Raw genomic sequence first — 23,491 nt, 5'->3', positions numbered from 1 at the left:
TAGAAGCCGACCAGTTACTCCAGCGGCAGCCAACAAACTGTAGTGTTGTGTTTCTTCCTTCAAATTATATACGTTCCCCGTGTTACAGACGACGTTGACTACCGGTACGCCCAAACGATTCACTTCAGTCTCTACCAGTACTATTTTACCCTGTTAATTTTACATATTTGTACTCTAACATTATAGCCGGCTCTGCAGAGTAAATATGACCAGTAAAAATGTGTTTGAAAATAAATAAAAACTCAAAAGTAGTAACTTATTTTCAAGTGCAGTGTTGCCGTTTCGTTGAGCTAAGGTTACTAAAATTAGGGAACATTCCCCGGTTTGGGGTAAATTCTCCCCACATTGGCAGCACTGATAGTGATACCTCTGACGTGTTATCATAGTTTATAATTACTTTTCCTCAACAATTCAATTCACAGTACATCATTAAATTAAACCACAAGAGACATTGTTTATAATCGAAATTTCCTGTATTTGTTTTTACATACTCATTAGTCATAAATTGCGTTAAATATTACCAATCTTTATTACAATATTGATGTAAATAAATATGACGCTCGTAGCAATTTGCGATAATAATATTATAACCCTGACTAGTTTAAAACAATTATAATTATATTTTCTCACCTATTACGCTTCAACCTCCTTCGGCTTTTTATAATTGTTCATCGTGAACGCGTACTGGTCGGCATTCTCAAAAGATCCTGAAGCACATATAAATTTTCCTATTAATTCAACACCAAAAATTTGAATTTCGCGCCTTTTCTTTTACTCACTTGATTTAAATTTTATTTTGGCTGCGTACAACCTCCATCCATCTTTGGGCTCTTCCTGTCGCTCAGCGCGACCTGTCGTTACTTCCCAATCTTCGTCAATCGGGTAAATAATAATCACCCGGTTTCGGCCCATTTTTTTGAGTATTATCCATTCTTTTGGCACGCAGACATAATTTTCCACGTGCTTAAGTGGCATATCTTTAAACTTAACTACAAAAAAAACTTTTTTTTTTGCTTGTTTTCTCCATCTGAAAAAAAAATACTATTTTTAGACGCTAGATGGCGACAGTTTTTTCTCATTCTAATATAATTATTCTAAAACTTACTCAGCAGTCCTCTAATTTAAATGTCACACGAAACAAGTGTATTATATTCGCGCGCGAAACGTGTACTGTAGTAAAAAACGACACGTGACTATACTGAGGGAGGAGAGGGGATAGAGCTACTCAATTATTATGCAAATTGATTCGAAAACAAAACAATCGGTGATTCTGTGAACTTCACTTATCAATTTGCACTCCTAACCTCAGTTACTACTTGGGTCTACTTCAGGAAGTGGTCACTGTTTTAAATATACAAAGTTCTACGTAAATTCCTGTCTTATTAACGTTATCAAATATTTCAATCAGTAAAAATTCATATTTTATTGCTTGTCTGTTTGAACAAAAGAAGCCGCTTCTTAGAAATCGAATTGTGACATTCAACTTGGATTCCTTTGACTACAAATAATTATGCTAATTAGCGGCCATTTATTTTATTAGTGAGTCGTAAATATATTGATTTAACATAATTAGTGGTTATGATTTTACGCATAAATTAAGATGATAGATTAAGTGAAATGTCACAACAGTTTCAAATCAGCAGTCTAATGTATATTGGAAGTTGGAACTTATTAAGTTTTCAGAAATGGCGGGAAAGTTTGAATACGAGGGATGGATGAGAACAAACAATTTAGTAGTCGGTATTTATTATAAACACCGAAAATTTTCTAATTCACATTACTAACAATTAACTTTACAATTAAATTAAATATACTGAGAACAAGCCTTCAGATACGAAAACAAATAAATGCACTTTTGGGCTACTTCTAGCCGTTACGTGGCGCCACATGCAAAAATCTAAACAATTTGAATGGTTTGGTTGAGATCACAGCGCTTGCGTGAAATAGCACTTACAACGGCCGTTGACAGTAAAACTTATTACATATGTAATTTTGACTTAACAATTTTCAATGATATCATACTTAGAAAATACTAAAACACTAATAAAGTTTATCAAAAATTAAAATCTTATTGTCGCGACTCGGTCACTAATTTAAGTAAGTCTAAGAATGATATGGAAATTTGGTTATGTCTTGATTGCAATGCTGAAATAGTTCTCTGCATTTCATCAAGGCTTCCGCTAATAGCAGAATAAGCGGTGACAAAATCATTGGTGACTGATAGAAGCTGTTGCCTTATATTCTGCAAATTACTCTCTGGAACCGAATGTTCTTCATTATCAGAGACATCAGTATCACTGACTGTTTGGGGACTTGTTGCAGCAGAAGCAGATTCATCATCTGGTTCACTGGTTGGAGATTGAACTTGATGGTGAATATTCTGTTGGGATGGAGGAGGGTATGGCGTAGGTGGTCTATGCTCTGGGTCCAGTTGAAGAAGGTGAGATGTATCTTGGCTGATTAACTCTCTATAAGAATTGAAATGAGCTGGTTTAGCCATATGAGAGACTGATGGTCGCTGGTCATGCTCTGCGATTAAATGGGGTGAATATGGAGCCCATGGACCATTCATTTGATGGGATGGTTGATGGTTAACTGGACCCATATGCCTTGGACAAGAAACTTCTTGAAATGGTCCGGCTATTTGATGAGATGGATAATGATGAGATGGATTAATAGGCCTGGGATGGTGTATTTGATGGGGTGTTGGGGCCATTTGATTAAACGACTGATGACATGAACCCATGGGCCCAAGACCTTCTATTTGATGAGATGGTATGCTCATCGGATGAGATGGGTAATGATTGACTGAATTTATTGGCTCGGGATGGGGTATTTGGAGGGACGAAGTGGCCATTTGATCCACCGACCGGTGAGATGAATAAATAGACCCAAGACCATCTATTTGATGAGATGGTGCACTCATCCAATGAGATGGTTGATGGTGGACTGGATTACTAGGCCTGGGATGGTGTATTTGTTGCGATGGTGCTCTGATCCAGTGAGATGGTTGATGATGGACTGTTAATGAGGGCCGAGGGCTGCCTATTAGAGGAAATGAAGAGGCAACATTAGGGACTGATTGTCTCTGATGATGATCAAGATCATTTCTTTCAGAAGATGGTGCCGTCATATGATAAACTGCTTGGTTATGAGATGGTCCAGACAGTCGATGAGTTGCTAGGCGAGGGTCTGCTAGTCTTCGGTGATGATGACCTTGAACTTCGGAGCTGCCATCAAATCCATTCGCGGTAGTGGCTGAACTATGACCCGGCGCTGAAGGTCGCCTTACATAAAACAGGTCAGCAGACAGTGCAGCACGACTCAAATTTTGCCGCTCATGATCGTTCTGTTGTGGCTCAGGACCTGCACTTGTAAGGCCGTTGTAGATACCTATTACGTCGCAGTTATTATTAATCACTTGCGCAATTGGAAAATCCTCATCAGGGCTGGCAGACATCAAGTCAACTCTCTTTGTTGTGGTAGTCGTCAACTTTGAGCACTTCGCCTTCGGCTCCCCAGATCTCAATTGTGCTAATCTTTTGGGTGGTATCCGCTCCAAGACAACCCTCAGCTGCTGAGTCATGTCTATCTTCTCCGCGATGTGTGTTATGGATGGATTTGCTGCGGCTCCGCGTTGGCTATCTGTAAATTGAAAATTATATTTTTATTAAAAATCTATGGAAAATATATTTTCAGGTCAGACCAGGATTTGAACCTACGCCTCCTTGGCTCTTAGGCAAGCATCCTACCGCTTAGCCATCCGGCCAAATTTGAATAACGTTAGCATTTATTTTCATGAAACACTTATTAATAAAATGAAATTTACCTATACAAACAATCTGGTTAGCATCTTTATTCCTTTGGACTGGTTTTGTGGTTGTAGGCTGGTCATTTCCAGTGAGAATTTCCAATAAATGTTGGCTAGAGATTGGGCTCATCTGAAATAAATAAACAATTTAATTAGTAAGTTATTGAGTTCTCAGTTTCTCTTCGAAATCTAAAAACAATGTTTACTAGGGCAAGTGCATTAATAGATGGACAAATATTATTACCAAATGCAATTCAATTAATTTTATCTGTTTATTTGAAATAATTATTTATATATTATTATACTGTTTTGCTAAAAGAACATAAAAGATTGCTTAACTGACCATCTATTGGGGTATTAACCTTACTACTTCCTAATCATTAGCATAATCACTGTATGTCTGGCCTCGAACAAAAATAATAACATAAATAAACCAGCTTTTGCAAACGCTTAGTTTCTGTATTAATGTTATGGCGACAGTTTTTAATGGCTACCTATGGTCGGTAGCTTATCGGCTAAAGGTCACAGCTCATTAGAGCCACCCCGCACCCGACCCTCACCGCCTCGTCGCTAGGCGTCCACTCGTAGTCGGCAGGTGGACCACGGGACGGAGGGCGCCGTGGTGAATGTCATCATCGATCCCAGTGCGCCCTCATTAACGGCAAAGAGGGTGAAACGCCGGAGTGGGTTTAGTGGGTAGGGCTAAATTCTCCCCCCCTCTTCCCTGGAGAGGGGAAAGGAGTGGCGAGTCCCACACACCGTGCGTAAATGCATTCCCACTCCGTCAACAAAAAAAAAAAAAAAAAGGTGGACCACGGGTGGACGCCGCGTTGTCACCAGTGAACCTCGCGTGGTCATCGAGTGGACATCGCGTCGTCAAAAAGTGGACCTCGCGTGGTCAACGAATGAACCTCGCGTGATACACGAATTTCCGAGTAGTCTACCAGCGATTGGCCCTAGGTGTGCACGTGCTTTCAGTGATGTCAAATTTTACCCTTCGTGAATTGGCCCTCATAGCTGTCAGTCTTGATGATGATGAAAATGAAAGACGGAACAAAAAAAAGAAAGCTTATTGGGTGCACGAAATGTTTAAAGAAAGAAAAAAAGAGGGTGAATATTGGACCTCTCGTAGGCATTTGTTAGCTGACGAGAGCAAATTTTATTCATACTACCATATGCCAAAAAGTGCGTTTTATTACATCCTATCTTATATTGAGGACTCAATAACAAAGAAAAACACTACGTTCAGAGAAGCGATCACACCCGAAGAGAAATTGGCTGTGACTTTAAAGTAAGTAAATACGTTTCCATTTTGTAGCTAGCGAAATATTAGTATTTTAATAGGGTATATGCATATGGTTCAGAAATAAGAAACAAATATAAATTTATTAACTTTATTGGTATAGAAATATACCTACATATGTATTATTATTTTTTTTTGTTTCGTTTCAATTGTGAAATTTAATTACTAAAAAGTTGCGTTTCCGAAATTCCCATTCACACACGAACAAACCATTTTACGAGTGTTTTTTTTTCGGTAGGTAGCTTAGGAATGAGAGTACTTCTAAAATTCTCGCAATTGTTGGCTGACGTTTGACTGTATGGCATTACTTTGTGAGTCATAGTTCGCTGTATTGGCTGCAGTAGTGTATCCAGATGGGTCCAGCAGTTGTATAGTTGTAATTATTTCTTTTTTCATTAATTTCTTGCAGTTCCATTTGTGAAACAATATTAAAAATTTGAGATTTTATCAATGCTCTATTGTATTCATTAAATTTTTTCACTGTTGCAGCTATACCAGAATAGTACATTACGATACAAGTGCGAAAAATAGGAAATTCGAAACGAGTGGCGATAAATTAAAACACGACCGAAGGGAGTGTTTTAAATCGACACGAGTTGCGAATTACCTATTCGCACATGTATCGTACAACGTTTTACAGTACATATGGCCCTTTAAATGTTCGACACAGTAACATAATATGCTACTTCTCGCACTAGTGCTATAAAGTAGCCCCATATGTACTGTAAAAAAATTTGTCAATATCATCTACATCTTTTGTTTTCTCGTCTAACACATATTTCATCAACAATGACGATGCGGAAGATCCTTCTTCCACATGACGCTGACGCTTTGATCTGTGTGAAAACTGAGATGTGTTTGTAGAGGACCTAGATTCTGGACGATCTTCATTTATTGAAGCATCTGACTGGTGATCCGGAGCAGACAATTGAGAATCCTCATTGCCACTACTTTCCTGATCATTGTCTCCGAGTAGTGAAGATATGGTTGCTCTTTCTTTATAGTAGGGTATCAAAAAATTCATTTCATCCTCGTATTGCCATTTTTTGCCGGGAACTGCAGCTTGACCACTTTTGGTACACTTTTTTTTAATAGCCCGGCGATGAGCTTCTCTTAAATTGGACCATGTTTTCTTGCACGTTGATGCTGAAAATTTAAGCAGTTAAATTATTAATACAACTTTTTTTCATTCCAGATATATGGTGAGCGGCGCTTCGGTTAGAACTTTATCTACAAGCTTCAGATTAGGTGAAACGACTATTAGATCAATAATAAAGGAAGTGTGCAAAGCTATTATTGACAAAATGATGGGTGTTTATATGCCTACGCTTACAGCTGAAGATTGGCTAAAAATCGCGGATGGGTTTAATGCCAGGTGGAATTTTCCTAACTGCATTGGTGCAATAGATGGCAAGCATATAAATATAATAGCACCGCCCAACAGCGGATCGCTCTACTACAATTACAAAAAACATTTTTCGATAGTTCTCTTGGCCATAGTTGATGATAGATATAGATTTACTGTTGTTGACATAGGCGCATATGGTAAAAACAGTGACGGTGGAATTTTTGCATCTTCAAAACTTGGAAAACGAATTCAAAATAATAGCTTAAATATACCAGATGATAAAATATTGCCCGGGACAAACATAGCACTTCCACATGTTTTTGTGGCAGATGAGGCTTTTCCATTACAAAAACATGTAATGAGGCCATATCCTCGTTCTCGGACTCCGTCTCAGGACCAAAAAGAATTTAACAATCGCCAGTCACGCGCACGTAAAGTAGTCGAAGATGCTTTCGGAATATTATACCAAAAATTTGAAATATACAACAAAAATATTCGTCTAAATCCAGACGTTGTTGATGATGTTGTATTGACAACCTGTATATTGCATAACGTAATGCGAACTTATAATATCGAACGCAATGAACAGTATGGTTCCAGTCGCAGGCCAGCGGCGCGGGCGGCGGCATTCAGTGATCTACGTCATGTAGGTGGAAACGGTACCGCTTATTAATTTATTATTATTATTATATTTTAATTATCACGCACGAATTGTCATATACATTACAAAGTTAGTACAAGCTTTTAAATATTAATTGTAACTCACCATTTTTCTCAAGCCTATAAGCCGAAATGTCTCGACCGTAGGGGCACCCTCTTTTATATAGGGGGCCAGTGCAACAAGAAGCTGCATCACAAACATGTTTAAGCCAGTTAGTAACAATTACGTGCTCAATATTGCGCGATACGCTTATCGCTTTGGGTTTTTCTACAAAATATTTTTCGCGCATTAGCTCTATTCGCGTAAGCCGGGGTCACGGGATCAGCATTTGGTGATAACAATTGTTGTTAATGGTAATCATTACTCATTACTCTAATTACCAACGAATTTACATCTATTTTATCATCAAAACAAAAGATGCGTATAGACAAAAGTTTGCTCGCTGTTAAGTGAAAGGCAATTGGCGTTAATGAACCAATGATTTACTCTATTGTCTCTAGTACCATCAATCTGGCAGCTTAGTCTAGCACTTTTGAGTCTATTTTTACTCAAGTGTGTCGACTGAGCGGCTCATTGCGACCTAGCGGCCAATTGTCCAACCTTGTCAATCAAATGCGGTAGCTGTTCACCGTTTTTGTTCATAACTTAGAAAGCTATAAAACTTACTCCATGTACACTATAAATTCTTGTTTAAATACTTATCTATCTACCATCTATTCGTCCTTTTAATTCATACAAAAGTATAATTTTAGCCTACTGGGTTCAAACCCGTGGGTGAACTTAATAGGCATTACATTGAACAAACATTCCATACGCATTAAAGTGAAGAATTTCGCCATGTGAGCATAAAGTACAAGGGAATTAAAAAAGGAAGAATAAGGAAAAGACGGAGCTACTCTTTTACCTAGTGGGAATTTTTCTGGAACAAAAATAATAATTGCCCAGACTGAGAATCGAACCCACATCTCCCGGTTATGCGCTAAGAGCTCTGCCACGTTTGCTATCCCAGACAAGTATCCAACGCTTTATTTCGTCAGTTAAATAAGAGAGCCCATATGAGATCTGGAAGTTGTAAATTACGTAAAGAAAGGAAAATTATTTTATTAATTATTTATTAAAATAACATAAAAGATTACAATACTAAGTATCTATTACTACAGCTTACATCCTAGTAATTAACAGTTATATTAAAGTAATAATAAAAATATCAACAATGCTACAAATTTCATAAAAAACACAGAGCCCATCTTTTGACTTTGAAATTTAACCTGTTAAGCAGGTATTAAAGTAGTTTTCATAACATAAATTATAATATTCATTGTATAAGAGTAGGTATATATTGGGCAAGGTATCCCATTCGCAAAATGAATAAAATTTGTAGTAAATAATCAAACAGTTTGATTTATTTTTTTATTCTCTATCATACACCTTAAATATTCATGCCATTCACTAAGACACAAATAATAAATTAATAAAACACCGAATTCCTTTTTATAAAATTTATTAGATCATAATTACACAAATAAAACATACATATATATAAAATTTCACGACTAAACTTTTTATTAACAATTCTATAAACTAAGACTGTAACCAGTCAACTTTTTTGATATCTTATTTACAACACCTTCGGTACACTCAATATTGTCGTCTTTAATAAATACAGTTTAAGTATAAGTAAGTACAGATTGTCCCACGACTTTTCCACACGAAAACAAAGAACGAAGATATAATATTTTGCTCTAAGGATAAGGACGTTTGCCAGACGTTTTACACGTGCAGCCTGTGGGTGAGATTCACACAGAAGGCCTATAATACACAGCGTTTGCAATACAACAACGTCCTTAGAATGCTGTTGAGGCGACCTAAACACTGCAGCGCATCGGGCATGTTCGCCGAGGCTAGAACCGACGACTTTTTTGCCATAAGGCGAAAAAAAATTGCCTCACTGCTTGGGAGAGTGCGCGGAAGCAGCAACAGCATGCTAAGGACGTTGGCCGATCGCCTCGGCTGCCCGCTCACAAAATACTGGGTTAATGTGATTATTGGGAGGGACAAATAGGGTAAGACCCAATACCTACTAGGTTAAGTTTCCTGTAGATATATATTTATTCATAAGACTAACATAGATTTTTAAGAAGCTACTAACCAATTTCTATGGATTATGGTCCGAAATAAACAATTTTTATTTTATTTATTTATTTATTTAAGGAATGATATTATATATAACAAGTAGATAATTAAAAATCAAATATAATATTTGCTAATCTGTCAAGTGGACGAAAACTAGAGCATGGACGGAAACTAGCGCAATGACCCTAGTAGATTGTTAAGCAAGGGATGAAATGGCCTTTCACCCGAGCTAAACACTCTCCTTTTCATATCAAATGCGAGGAAACCAAATAAAACAAGGCAAATTTGCGTCGTCAAGTAAATTAATAGTATACATTGTGTATTAAGACGAGGGCTTAATTAACACTACGTTAATTAGCTCTACGGTGATCTGTAGGAACACACAACCTTTAAAAGCAAAAAAAAAACAAAACCAAAACAACTTAATTTCGTTTCTTTTTTTAAAAAAGGGAACCTCCTTCATAAAACCAACCTGAAAAGCATAAAATAATTTTTATATACCCCACCCTATCCTAGTGCAGTCCCTATTCGCGTCGTAAAGCAAATTTCTGCTAAAAAGTAATTACTACCTAATAATAAGCAAATTAATAACCATCCGGGTAATTACTTAGTTTTTACAGGCGGTGCCAAACCAACAAAAACATTCTGTGCTGCCAAATAGAATAAAAATATAAGTAAGTAGTTAAGTCGTGTAACTAGGTAATCGTGGACAAACATACATACATACAAACATACGGGTCAAACTGAGAACCTGCTTTTTTTTTGAAGGCATGAAGGAATTACAAATATATTTTTTTTTAATTTGCACTATACTTACGGATGCTATTGTCTGCATGTCGTCTTTGTATTTCCTGAGACCCATTTTGAATTTGATCTTCAATTCCTCATCTTGCATGCCCTCAAGACATGAAATGTCTATATTATTATCTGAAAGTTACAAAAGTGGATTAGTTACAGTTACTGCATGTGGATCAGGCCTCAGTAGGTATAAGTACTAAGTTGGAATTGCGCTGACAGCATTAGCAGACAGCCCTGTAGAAATAACAACAGGAAAATTCTTATAAAAAAATATAAGTAAGACCATAAGACCATAACCCTTAGAATTAAACTTAACTTACTTAAGACTAGGAGTTCTACAACTGAAGAAATCCTTAACATTAATCTTAACACTAACACTAGCACTGGACACTTCACATGTGAGATCACTGAATCTTGGCAACATCAATAGACATGTACTTCTCATGGTTTGGATGATCTTCATTGTCATTGTCAGTACAGCTTCCTGGTAATTCTGAGAAACCGCCGAGATACCTTCGTAGGTCAATGATAGTCCAAAGAGGGTGCGATGACGTTTCCAATGGTTTTCCAGGTAGAAATGAACAAGCAGGTCGACGAAAAATTCAGGAATACAATCCCAGGCCCTTGGCACGATACATTCAAAGTAGGCCATTGTTATTGGCTACGCCATTGTGATAATTTCATACATTTTTAAAATTAATTTAAGTTTATTTAAATATCTCATACACACAACTAGAACGCACCTCTTATATATTTTATATATGGCAACATCCTTTGTCCTATACCCCCACCCTCACCTTAACCGCCAGTGCAAAATAAAATCCCATCGCGCGCGCGCCCAAAAACTCGCACTCCTCTAATTAAAACTCAAAATACATGTGAAATAATACTCCAAGAAGATCAGTGACATCACTTTTAACGCTGTGCATTGTGAACAATCAAATTTTCGTGTTTGTGGTGGAATACGAACTCAAAATTGGAGTCGGCGGGATATGAGCTATTCGAAGGTGAGTCCCTGCCCCTCCAAGTCTGGTCCTTCGAGCCGGATCCTTCCTATATAAATATCCCATTATCTCGTACATATTTACATTATTTACACACTCAAAAATATAATTTACACGCATATTTGTTAAAAACCCGCAACGTGCCAACATACTTTAATTGATTCGCATCACGCTTATTTCATTTTATTTTGCAACTAGTTATCATTAAATACCAGTTATTTTACTCATTCTTTAAGATTTAAAGCATATTTTTGGTAGATTCAGTATATTTCACATAATCAATCGTAAAAATTTGTTCGCCGCTCGAGCCATTTATATTTCCCTACCCGCCATATCACGTTAGATACGCGCCGCGCATAGTTCGTCGATATATTTTATTTTACGACAAAACTTTCATTTTAAAACTTCACGCAAATTACGCATAACTCATTATTAATTAACTCATCGCCAATATGCCGGGAAACAAGAAATCGAAAGAGGGTTCAAGCGACGAAGATGTCATGATTAGATTTTTGGAACATAAAAAACAATTTCTATTTCAAATGATCCAAGAAGTCTATAACTTAAGCTTGAAGGTTTCCGACGATGTCACTCGCACACAATTCTTAGCTAGGGCTCAATCCGCTGATAAAACGCGTTCAGATTATATTGAAACGGTAGATAAACTTATGATTGAGCAACTCAAAGAAAATCCTGAGGCTCTGCCGAGTTATAGTATTTTAAATACATTCGACGAATTATATTGTTACATAAAACAAAAAGAAACTACACTGAGGCAAGAGCTTGAGGACCAAAAGAAAAATAATAACTTAAATACTAAGTTACCCCCGCTTCAACTCATAGGTTTCGATGGTACTCCTACTAAGTGGCCAGTATTCTATGAAAATTTCCGCAGTGTCATACACACTAATACTCGCTTAACAAGTGCTGAAAAGGTCCAGTACCTAATAGGATGTCTCTCCGGCAAAGCACTAAATGTTTGTTCTGGAATAACCGCTACCTCTGAAAACTATGACATCATATGGCAAGCTCTTCTAGCAAAATACCAAGATACTAGGGTACAGGCTTCTATATATCTAGACCAAATGTTACAACAAAAGACCGGACAGTCGGTCGATAATATGCTCGATAATTTTTGTTCCGCTGAAGCAGCATTGCAGCGCTTGAAAATTGATAATTTGTCAGATTTTATTATAACTCACGTTGCCTTAAGCAAATTGGATAAATCTATGATTGACCTATTCGAACAGGCTCACAGACACATCGACATTCCTAAATTTAGTGATTTAAAGAAATTTCTAACTGAACAGAGTAAACTCCAAGTACTCCACACGCCGTCTCGCTCTCAAACTTATAATAATAATACTCTCACTCAGATTACTAACAAACCCGCACCGCAAATTAATAAAATAAAAACATTCTGTACCCAAGTTACAGTTCCGCAACCTCAAAATTCTAGCAAGTCAAATAACCCTGACATTGTCACTCAATCTCGATCATGCAAAGTGTGCAATTCTCAACTCTCTCACCCGCTATTTAAATGTGAATATTTCTTAAAACAAAACACTCAAACGCGTCATATTAGTACATGTAAATCAACAAACAGGTGTTCGATTTGCAATAAGAAACATCATTCTTTATTACATTATGAGACCCAAACAAATACAACGCATTTCCCGCGATTAGCTGATTCAGCAAATGATAACAACTCCGCTGGCGCGCGCGCTGCCGCAGCGCCGCTGTCCAGCAATCTTCCGTCTCTGTCTCACCCGCCGCGTCAGCCGCGCTCGCCTACGGCGAGTGCCGCTCGCACGCACGACGGCGGCCAGACAAATGTTCAGGCGAATAACGATAGCAACCTCGCGTTGTCAGTTACCATTCCCGCAAATCCTCGAAATTCAAAGAGTGACACGTTAGTTTTATGCCCGACCGCATCTGTTAACGTTTATAGTAATAATCAAACACATCGCCTCCGCGTATTTTTGGATACGGGAGCGGCTACTAATTTCATAACTAAGGCTTGCTGTGAACGCTTAAATTTAAAAATAAATCCCGCACCCGCTATTATTAATGGCATAGGAAAAATTAAAGACCGCACGTTCGGAATAACGCAACTTACAATACATTCTCGATTCGACTCACGCTGTTCCTATACCATTTGCTGTCGCGTTATGGATCAAATAACGGACATTTTACCTAGCGCCGAGCTAGAATCCACGCAATTAAATCACCTTCAAGGTTTGCCGATGGCCGATGACGAATATTATTTACCGGGTGAAATTGATTGTTTGATAGGCAATGAATTGTTCCCCACGTTACTCGGACCGCGTAAAGTCACCTCACCGACCTCCTCGGTTGTAGGTATCGAGACTACTCTCGGATACATCGCCGGAGGAAGGGCGCATTGTTTTCCTCATTCACTCGAAAATGACACCCGCTCATTAAATTCTCACAACTCTGAAAAAACGTTATTTTGTCAAACTGAGGATTTCTGTCTCGATCAATTAACGCAACGCTTTTGGGAAATTGAAAATGTCCCAGAAAAAACCCATTTTAGTCCAGATGACGAAGCATGTGAAAAGCTTTTTCAGTCAACTTATACGCGCGAAGACGACGGTACCTACACCGTTGCTCTCCCTTTCAAACACTCACCTGCCGAATTAGGATCGTCTTATTCTGCAGCGAAGCACCGCTTATTAAATCTAGAAAAGAAACTCGACTCAAACGGATTACGGTCTGACTATAACGCAACTATTCAAACTTACATAAATCAAGGTTATTTAACAAAAGTTCCGAACAATTTTCTAAACACTGATTCTTATTACATACCGCATAGGGCCGTTTATCGTCCCGACAAAGAAACCTCAAAGACACGTATTGTACTGAACGCTGGTTGTAAAACTACGTCAGGAAAATCTCTTAATGATTTACTTTATATAGGCCCAGTTCTACAAAATAATATTTTCGAATTGCTTTTAAATCTCCGGATGTTTTCAATTGCAATATCCGCAGATATAGAGAAAATGTATTTTCAAGTGAGACTTTCTCCTGATCACCACTCATTCCAAAGAATTTTATTTAGATTTGACACAAACTCACCAATTGAAATATATCAATTTAATAGGGTCTGTTTCGGCGTTTCCAGTTCGCCATATTTAGCTTTGCGTGTCGTGCGACAACTTGCCGCAGATAGTCGTGATTCGTACCCGCTCGCCGCTTATGAAGCTGAAAACCATATGTACGTTGACGATTATGTTAGCTCCGTCGATAACGTTGATACGGCAGAAAAAATATATAAAGAGATGACTGCTATGTTCAAATCGGGAGGTTTCAATTTAGTCAAATGGATTTCAAATGATACTCAACTCATGTCGCGCATCCCATCCGCACAAAAAAGCCCTCTTGCTGTCAAATTTGACGACGACCCCAACGCTGATACTAAAATCGTAGGTATGCAATGGCAGCCTACTGACGATAACTTTCATTTTAAAACAAACATAGATTTTCCAGAAACTTGTACTAAACGCACGATTTTATCTGTCACCGCGCGCTTGTTCGACCCGCTAGGTCTAATTAGCCCGGTCGTAGCTTATATGAAATTACTCATTCAAGAATGTTTTAAACTTCAACTTCACTGGGACGATGAAGTGCCCGATTTCATTGTCTCCAAATGGAAACAGTTCCACCAGGAGCTTTCGCACTTATCAGAAATTAAAATACCGCGGCATATTGGCATAACGTCCACAAATAAAATAACTTTAACCGGATTTGCCGACGCTAGTCAGCAGTGCTATGGGGCAGCGATCTACATACGCGTAGATTCAGATGAAAACTCAGCCGCGCATTCAGTAAAATTACTAACCGCTAAATCCAAAGTTTCCAATCCTAATAAAACCCTCGCTCGCTTAGAACTCTGCGCCGCTGTGTTACTCGCAAAATTAATAAATTCTGTTCGCGACGTCCTAAGTAAACGCTGCACTATAAATAAAATATACGCTTTTTCAGACGCCACTGTAACACTTACATGGATTCATTCACCCGCTTATAAATTTCACACATTTGTAGCTAATCGTATCGCTCAAATAAATGAATACTTACCCGCTTCACACTGGTTTCACGTTCGTGGCGTAGAGAACCCTGCAGATATTGTTTCGCGACCTGTAACGCCAATAGGATTAAAAAACAACTCACTCTGGTTCCACGGCCCGCAATGGCTATCCGCTCCGATTAATACCTGGCCTATAAAGGAATTTAAAATAAATCATAATAAACAGGAAGATTTACAAGAAATTAAAATTACATCGCTTCCCGCGCAAACTTTATCTACGGCCGAACCTACTCACCCAATTCATGACCTCGCTTTAAGATGTTCGACGTGGACTAAATTAATTCGCTCACTCGTATACGCATTTCGTTTTGTAAAACTACTCAACTCTCAAGGTTCCATAACTCCAAATGACTTAGAATATGCAGAATGCCGCGTATTACGCTACGAACAAGCAACATACTTCTCTCGCGAGCTTGATGCTATTAAAAATAACAAATTAATTCCTAGTAAATCAGTTCTAAAACTGCGTCCATTTATTGACGACCAAGGTCTCCTAAGAGTAGGAGGTAGACTCACTCATTCTCAATTAAGTTTTGATCAAAAACATCAAATACTATTATCCGCAAAAAGCAGAGTAGTATCGCTTCTAGTAGATTATTATCACTCGTCAAACCTTCACACCGGTCCCGCCTTAGTACTAGCATTAATTAGGCAAAAATATTGGATCTTATCTGCTCGAAATTTAATTCGTCAAAGAGTGCACAAATGCAACTCATGTTTTAAACTCAAACCATTGTCTACGCAACCACCGATGGGTGATCTTCCCCCCATTCGAGTCTCTCATGTAAAAGCATTCGTACACACGGCTGTCGATTACGGCGGACCGTTTTATATCACTCATATACGCCGTCGCGGAGTTAAAAGACATAAGGCTTATATCTGTTTGTTTGTTTGTTTGACAACAAAAGCCATCCATTTAGAATTGGTCTCCGATCTGAGCACGGACTTATTTCTTGCCGCTTTTAAACGTTTCATTTCACGCAGAGGTCCGGTTTCGATTTTATATAGTGACGGAGGTACAAATTTTATTGGAGCAAAACACAAACTAAACGAAATTTACCCACTGATACAGTCAACCGATTATAATAAATATTTAAGTAATTATCTAGCGCAACATAAAATTACATTTCAACATAGTCCACCTTATGGTCCGCACTTTAACGGTTTGAGCGAAACTAATGTTAAATCCGTAAAAACTCACTTATATAAAGCTATAGGAAATCAAATTTTAACCTATGAAGAATTCAATTCGGTTTTGGTCCAAATTGAAGGGCTGCTTAATAGTCGTCCGATTTGCGTCCTATCGTCGGATCCTACTGATCCAACCGCATTATCGCCAAGTCATTTCTTAAATATCACTCCACTCAAGTTTTTACCCGCGGAAAAAGTTGATACTAATATCTCAAATAATATGTTAACTCGCTATCAACTTTTAAATAAAATTGTCCAAAGTTATTGGAACCGTTTCTGCACGGAATATCTCACTTCCCTTCAACAACGCGATAAATGGAATTCACCCTCCAAACCTGTGAGTGTGGGAACAGTTGTTGTCATTAAAGATGATCACGCTCATCCTATGTTCTGGCCTCTCGCTGTTGTCTCAGAGGTTTTCCCAGGAAAAGATAATATAATTCGCGTCGCAAAAGTGACTACTAATTCAGGAACTTATGTCCGTCCTGTAACTCGGCTCTGCCCGTTACCTACGCAATAATTAAATTTAACATAGTACAAACTTATTAAAAAAAAAAAAAAAATCTCTTCTTTAGCAGTAGTATCTACCTATATTAACAGTTTTTATCTCAACGCAATGTAGAGGAAACCTCTAGGCGCCCCGAAGTTGGCTACGCCATTGTGATAATTTCATACATTTTTAAAATTAATTTAAGTTTATTTAAATATCTCATACACACAACTAGAACGCACCTCTTATATATTTTATATATGGCAACATCCTTTGTCCTATACCCCCACCCTCACCTTAACCGCCAGTGCAAAATAAAATCCCATCGCGCGCGCGCCCAAAAACTCGCACTCCTCTAATTAAAACTCAAAATACATGTGAAATAATACTCCAAGAAGATCAGTGACATCACTTTTAACGCTGTGCATTGTGAACAATCAAATTTTCGTGTTTGTGGTGGAATACGAACTCAAAATTGGAGTCGGCGGGATATGAGCTATTCGAAGGTGAGTCCCTGCCCCTCCAGTTATTGTTACTATGCTTCTCCCAAATGAATACCGCGGCGAATATTTATAGAATGAAGACACTCTGATGCAACGTTTGTTTATATTCCAGGCAAAAGGAATCAACGACCGCATGACTTTCGTTCAGTTTTCGTCCTCTACAAGGTTAGGCCTCAACATAGTATCCAAGTGATAAATTGGCCAGTAAACCGAGCGACGAACCGTTTTTAAATTTGCACTATACTTACGGATGCTATTGTCTGCATGTCGTCTTTGTATTTCCTGAGACCCATTTTGAATTTCATCCGGTCTCTGAGTTTTGATTCTGGAATTAAAATCTTCAATTCCTCATCTTGCATGCCCTCAAGACATGTAATGTCTATATTATTATCTGAAAGTTACAAAAGTGGATTAGTTACAGTTACTGAATGTGGATCAGGCCTCAGTAGGTATAAGTACTAAGTTGGAAATGCGCTGACAGCATTAGCAGACAGCCCTGTAGAAATAACTATTGCCAAGCGGCGGTTATTTCAGCGGAGTCTCGTACTCAGCAATACATTTTCTTCACCTTCCCCGTTTTGATTCGGTACTCCATCTCTGATGTAGATTATTTGAATTCTTATCAGCTTACTACCTCGGCCTGCTTCGTTGTTTATGACAAAACATGGAGGACGATCAAGGTTCCGTTTAATTATTTTATTATTTACTTTCGTTGTACGTTTCTTGGGTTTAGGATTGGAGATAGTATTCCTCACTTTTTTATATAAATCACTATCATCAAATTCGATTTGTAGTTGGTATGGATCTTGAGCGTATTGTGATAAATCAATCTGTATATCTTCGCTGTCTCCCATTTTTGTAAATCTGTAACACAGCAAGAAAAGTACTATAAAATAAATATATAAAAATATTACAGGACATTCTTACACAGATTGACTAAGTTCCGCAGTAAGCTCAAGAAGGCTTGCGTTGCGGGTACCCAGACAACGATATATATAATATACAAATACTTAAATACATAGAAAACATCCATGGCTCAGGAGCAAATCTGTTTTCATCACACAAATAAATATCCTTACCAGGATTCGAACCCAGGACCATCGGCTTCGCAGACAGGGTCACTAATGACAAGTTAATGGCCCTTTTAGACAATGTTAAAACAGAAGCGCATATTTCATTAAATACCAAGTATTCAGTAAGGTATTTATTTTCATACTTATTCCTAAAATAAGTTGTGATTAAGTACTTACCTTTTATTAACAAACTTAGAATACGAGCGCTCCGCTTCATTGCTATTATTTGCACGACATGCACACCAATACTGTAACGCACTAGACACTGCTTACGTAAAGACTATTCAAGTCAAGTAAGACGCGGCGCGTTTTACTCTAACTTCATTAGGCTTAAGTCCTTCTTTTGTTATGTTGTGTCCTAAATAAAGAACTTCCTTCCTAAGGAATTCTGATTTATCTAATTGTACTTTTAAATTTGCTTTTCTAAGTGTTTCGAAAACTTTCTTTAGTCTTGTTAAATGTTCTTGGAAAGTTGCTGAAAAAATTATAATGTCATCTAAGTAGATGAGACAATGGGTTCCTTGAATTCCTTTAAGGATATTATCCATTGCTCTCTGAAATGTGGCTGGAGCCGTTTTTAATCCGAAAGGCATGCGTTTAAACTCATAGTGTCCATTGTTTGTACTGAAGGCCAATTTGGGTTGGTCTTCGGCATTTACCTCTATTTGATGGTATCCTGAGGCCAAGTCTAAAGTGGGGAAATAGGTACTATTCCCTAATTTGTCAAAAATATCTTCAATATTTGGCAATGGGTATTTATCATCTATGGTAATTTCGTTTAGTTTTCTATAATCAATCACCATCCAATACTTTTGTTCTTGGGATGCGTCCATTTTTTTTGGTATTATGTGGACTGGTGCATTCCATGGTGAATATGAAGGTCGAATTATGTCTGATTTCAAGAGTTTATCTACTTGTTTTTTAATTTCGGCAACTTGTCCAGGAGATTGTCTATATGGTTTAATATAAATCGGCGATACATCTTTAGTCCTAACATGATGTTTAATTTCATGGGTGAAAGTTAGAGGGATTTGATCATGGAAAAATATGTCTCTATATTCGTGACATAATTGAGTAATTGCCTCTCTTTCTTCAGAATTCATGTGTTCCGTTCGTAATTTTTCCAAATTTTTAACTAATAGATCGTCATGGTTTTCCTTGCCTATGTGATTACACAACACCATATTATCGAAATTTCTAACTTCAAAAGGTGAGAAAATATCGATACTCATTTCATTTTCGCTTAAGTTTTGAATTGTAGTTTGTGCAAACCCGTTATCACAATGTAAGAGTGCACAAGGCATTGAGAGTTTTTCTGAGAATTTAACTCGGTCAAGAATTCCTTCACCGTTTAACAATGTTGTTGGGATTATGACCCTTTGTTCCGTACGTGGTTGTACCGTTATAGTTAGTAGTGGTACTTTTACTTTCTTAATATTTGACAACTGAATTGGAATTTGCGCCTGTTTTGTTATTAATAACTCATTCTCTAAATCGATTTTAGTGTTTAATTTTTTTAAGATATCCATACCTAATAATCCGTCGTATTCTTTATTGATGTCATATATATAGAATTTATGGTCAAGGTCTTCATTGAATATGCTAAATAGCGGAATTTTTATGACCGTATTATGTGTGCTAATCGCATGCGTTGTTATTACATTGAATGACTCAACTTGCTTATATTCTGGGTAAAATTTATTCATAACGGAATGATTTAGAAAACATCGCGAACTGCCTGTGTCTATTAATAACTTTAAGTTGAAGTCACTTGAATTTTTTTTGATGTTGATGGTTTAGCTACCACGGGTGGCGGATTGGTTTCTGGAATTCCGTTAAATACTTTATTATGTTCTCTAAAATAAAATCTATTTCTTGGATACGGTCCATTAAAATCTGGATTTTTTGTACTGCAAGTTTCGTCATTGGTGCAGCTGCATCTATACTGCTCTAATGGATATATTTGATGAAGATTTAAATTGGGTGATGCCGACGGTGCGCTCTGCCTTGATGTAGACGGCTTTGGTTTTGGGGTAAATGCAGGTTTATTTGTAACCTGATTTGACCTAGCATTTTGCGTTTGATTATTTGGTTGATTCTGCCAATGAGTTTGCGGTTTCTGAAACCTGTTCCCGTTGTTATAATTATGCTGACCTTGTGGTCTAAAGGATTGAAAATTATTTCTTGGGGCAGAGTTATTATTATTTGACGTGCTTGCGCCGAAATTGTTTTTACGCGTATTATTTTGATCATTATTTTTAGTATTATAATTATGGGGTTTTTGGATTTTTCTGTTTTTATAATAATGCTCATCGAAGTGGGCTTGTTCCAATGCGTATTTAAGTGCTTCTTCTAGAGATTTTGGTTCTTTAATTTGTATTGCTCGCAATATCCTTTCAGGAATGTTATATAAAAATACATCTAATGCTGTATGATTATAAATGTTCATTTTTATTTGCATAGTCGATTGATCATAATTTTCAGCTAGTTTTGAAAATAATTGATTTTTAATTGACTGGATTCTAGCACAAAATTCATTTAACTTTTCCCCATGTTTTATAGTTAATGTTTCTAACTCCGTTTTCAAATGTTTTTCCGTACGTTGGTCTCCAAAATGTTGGATAAGAAGAGACTTTAACAGAGGCCAATTTTGTGCCAAATAATCATTTTCTGATACCAATTCTGCTGCTTTATCTACCAGACGCGAAGTTATCACTTCTAATATATATGAATAACGATCTTCAGACCCATCTCTATACTGTTGTAAAACAAAGTCGCATTTGCGTAAGAATCGGCTGAGTTGTCGCGGATCCCCATTATATGTTGGAATGATTTTCATTATTTCCCCTAAGGTAGGCATATACGACGAGTTACGGTTGTTATTCGTTTTTTGGACATTTGGCCTGCCTAGAGGAGGCATGTGATGCATTGGGCAATGATATTCCACTCTAGCGTATGCTGGAGGAATTTCAGGTCGATAAGGGGAATATCTCCCAGCTTCATCTAATCCTTCGTCATAACTGGACCTTTCGTTTTCTATGTTTAAATCGCTATGCATCTGATTGGCTAATTGTTCTGCTTGATTCAAATTTGCATGTGCCTGAGGTTGAGCGTGAACATGGGCCTGAGCCTGGGCTTGCGCTTGTGCCTGAGCTTGAGCTTGATTCATGTTTTGGCTTTCAACAGCCTGTGCCAACAAATCCATAGATCCGAAAAACAAGAATAGAATTAATTTGTTTAATTAAAAGTCTATTCGTTCTACTTTAATTGCAAATTTTTCTAGAGAAGTAATATAAATTAGTTTAATAAGATACAGCGAATATGCACTGTTTAAATTATTTACCGATATTAATGTGCAAGGACGAGTCCTTAAATCGTGTACTATTTTTATAAGAATGGTAGTACACTCCCGATTACTTAAAAGCGTAATAGTCCCCTATGGCATTCACAATTCACACAAAATAGTCACACAATAATCACACAATAATTACACAAAGTAAAACATAAATGACAATTGTTACTAAAATTAATAAAAAAAAATATGACAAGGTTTGGTAAGGAAGGAACGGTGTTTGAGTGAGTTTTTTCTTTTCTCCACCTTTTGGATCCTCCCGATTCCAAAAGTCCTCCTCTCAATGGATTTATATTTATCAAATTTTGTTATTTTCTTTGAAAAAATCTCGATTCGCAGCGGCGTGCTCGAAAAGTGAGTGGATGGATGTAGAGACGTCTTCCGATAAGTTCTTAATAGAAGCGAACTCGCAGGGCAGAAATTTAAAGGGTGGCCACTTACTTCAAATCTTCTATCACCTGGAGGTCTCCGGAAGATCCTTAACCGAGCTGCGCCAGAAAAGTCGTCGTTACGGCCTTTCGATTAGGAGAGACACGCTGAGCTGGCTCGAGGGAGATGTCGCTTCGGAGTTGATGATTAAAACAGCGTAATTTAGTTTCAAAGATTATATTGACTGTATTACAAGTCACAAGATTAGTACTGTACTGTGAGAGGAGCTGACCCGGAATTATGCTGGAGCGTCGCAGCACCCCTTTTATACGCATCTTTACAATGTGTAGTTAGGAAATCGCCATGCATATGAGTAACACTCTCAAGTTCACTTGAAGTCGTAAAATATCGATTTTATTACTAGAACGTGACAAAAATAATAGAAATGTTCTTGACCGAGGATTAGTCAAGTAACTAGAACTCATTTAAATAATATGTGTTAATACAAGATTCGCATCGTGGATTTTTAGGGTTCGTTACTATATGCGTGGTGTTTCCTTAACTACCTACCAAATATTTTTATACCAGTCTATTGCTAATGTCGTCTGGAAAACTGGCCCAACGACCGAGATTATTGCCGTCTGGCAATAAAGTGTGAATGAACTGAGGTTATGTGTACTGTGTAAGTCATAGAATGCTACGTTTTCATTGCGTCATCGTGCAGTGAAGTTGAAACAAAATAAAATACATGACATGCTTGATCTTCAATTTTTATATAAACTTTTAAATAATTATATAGATTGTCCACAACTTTTGCGCAAAATTAGATTTAGAGTCCCATATAGATATCCTAGGAACACAATAGACCTTTTGTCTCCGGTATTTAGGAAAACCGTCTTAGGCGCTAATTCACCCATTCCACGACTATGTAGATTATACAATAAACTTAGCCACTGCTGCGATATTCATTCTGACTCATTGCTCAGGTTCCGAAAATTATTGAATATGAATCTATAGTATAAACAAGTTTAATTTATTTTTGTTATTTAACCTGTAACTTTCACTTTATGTTAAGTAAGAAATTGTTTTTTCCTTTGCATGCTGTGTTTACCTATAATTAGTTATGCATCACTGAATGTTTCTTTTTTTTTGAGTCATGTAAACGTATTGGATGTAATAACTGTTGGTAGACCTTAATAAATAAAAATAAAATAAAATAAAATTGCCTTACTATCAATATTTATTACGATTAAACCTAATGGTATGCTGTGGACGTCTTACGCTCCTACTTATAATTTAAATAAATACAGATAACATCTTGTAGCAGCATTGTTTTAGTGTTCATTG

At 37.3% G+C, this 23,491-nt stretch overlaps 2 protein-coding genes across 2 annotated transcripts; one reads left to right on the top strand and one right to left on the bottom strand.

The window, feature by feature from the left end:
• Window positions 1-633: 633 nt before the first annotated feature.
• LOC133525323 (uncharacterized) lies at window positions 634-18,735 on the bottom strand. Its single transcript, XM_061861611.1, has 7 exons — window positions 18,601-18,735; window positions 17,919-18,214; window positions 17,599-17,741; window positions 3,830-3,941; window positions 3,422-3,645; window positions 2,254-2,380; window positions 634-707 (listed from the first exon to the last, which is right to left on the bottom strand). Exons 2-7 carry the CDS (start codon window positions 18,202-18,204, stop codon window positions 634-636), a joined length of 966 nt encoding a protein of 321 aa, XP_061717595.1. The 5' UTR covers window positions 18,205-18,214; window positions 18,601-18,735.
• Window positions 3,936-9,316, top strand: LOC133524757 (uncharacterized). Its single transcript, XM_061860905.1, has 3 exons — window positions 3,936-4,406; window positions 4,619-5,102; window positions 6,310-9,316. Exons 2-3 carry the CDS (start codon window positions 4,792-4,794, stop codon window positions 7,133-7,135), a joined length of 1,137 nt encoding a protein of 378 aa, XP_061716889.1. The 5' UTR covers window positions 3,936-4,406; window positions 4,619-4,791; the 3' UTR covers window positions 7,136-9,316.
• Window positions 18,736-23,491: the final 4,756 nt, after the last annotated feature.

The sequence above is a fragment of the Cydia pomonella genome, chromosome 14 (assembly GCF_033807575.1).
Source record: "Cydia pomonella isolate Wapato2018A chromosome 14, ilCydPomo1, whole genome shotgun sequence".
Classification (NCBI taxonomy): domain Eukaryota; kingdom Metazoa; phylum Arthropoda; class Insecta; order Lepidoptera; family Tortricidae; genus Cydia; species Cydia pomonella.
The sequence above is the reverse complement of the archived record's forward strand: the minus strand, read 5'-3'. Positions and strand labels throughout refer to the sequence as shown.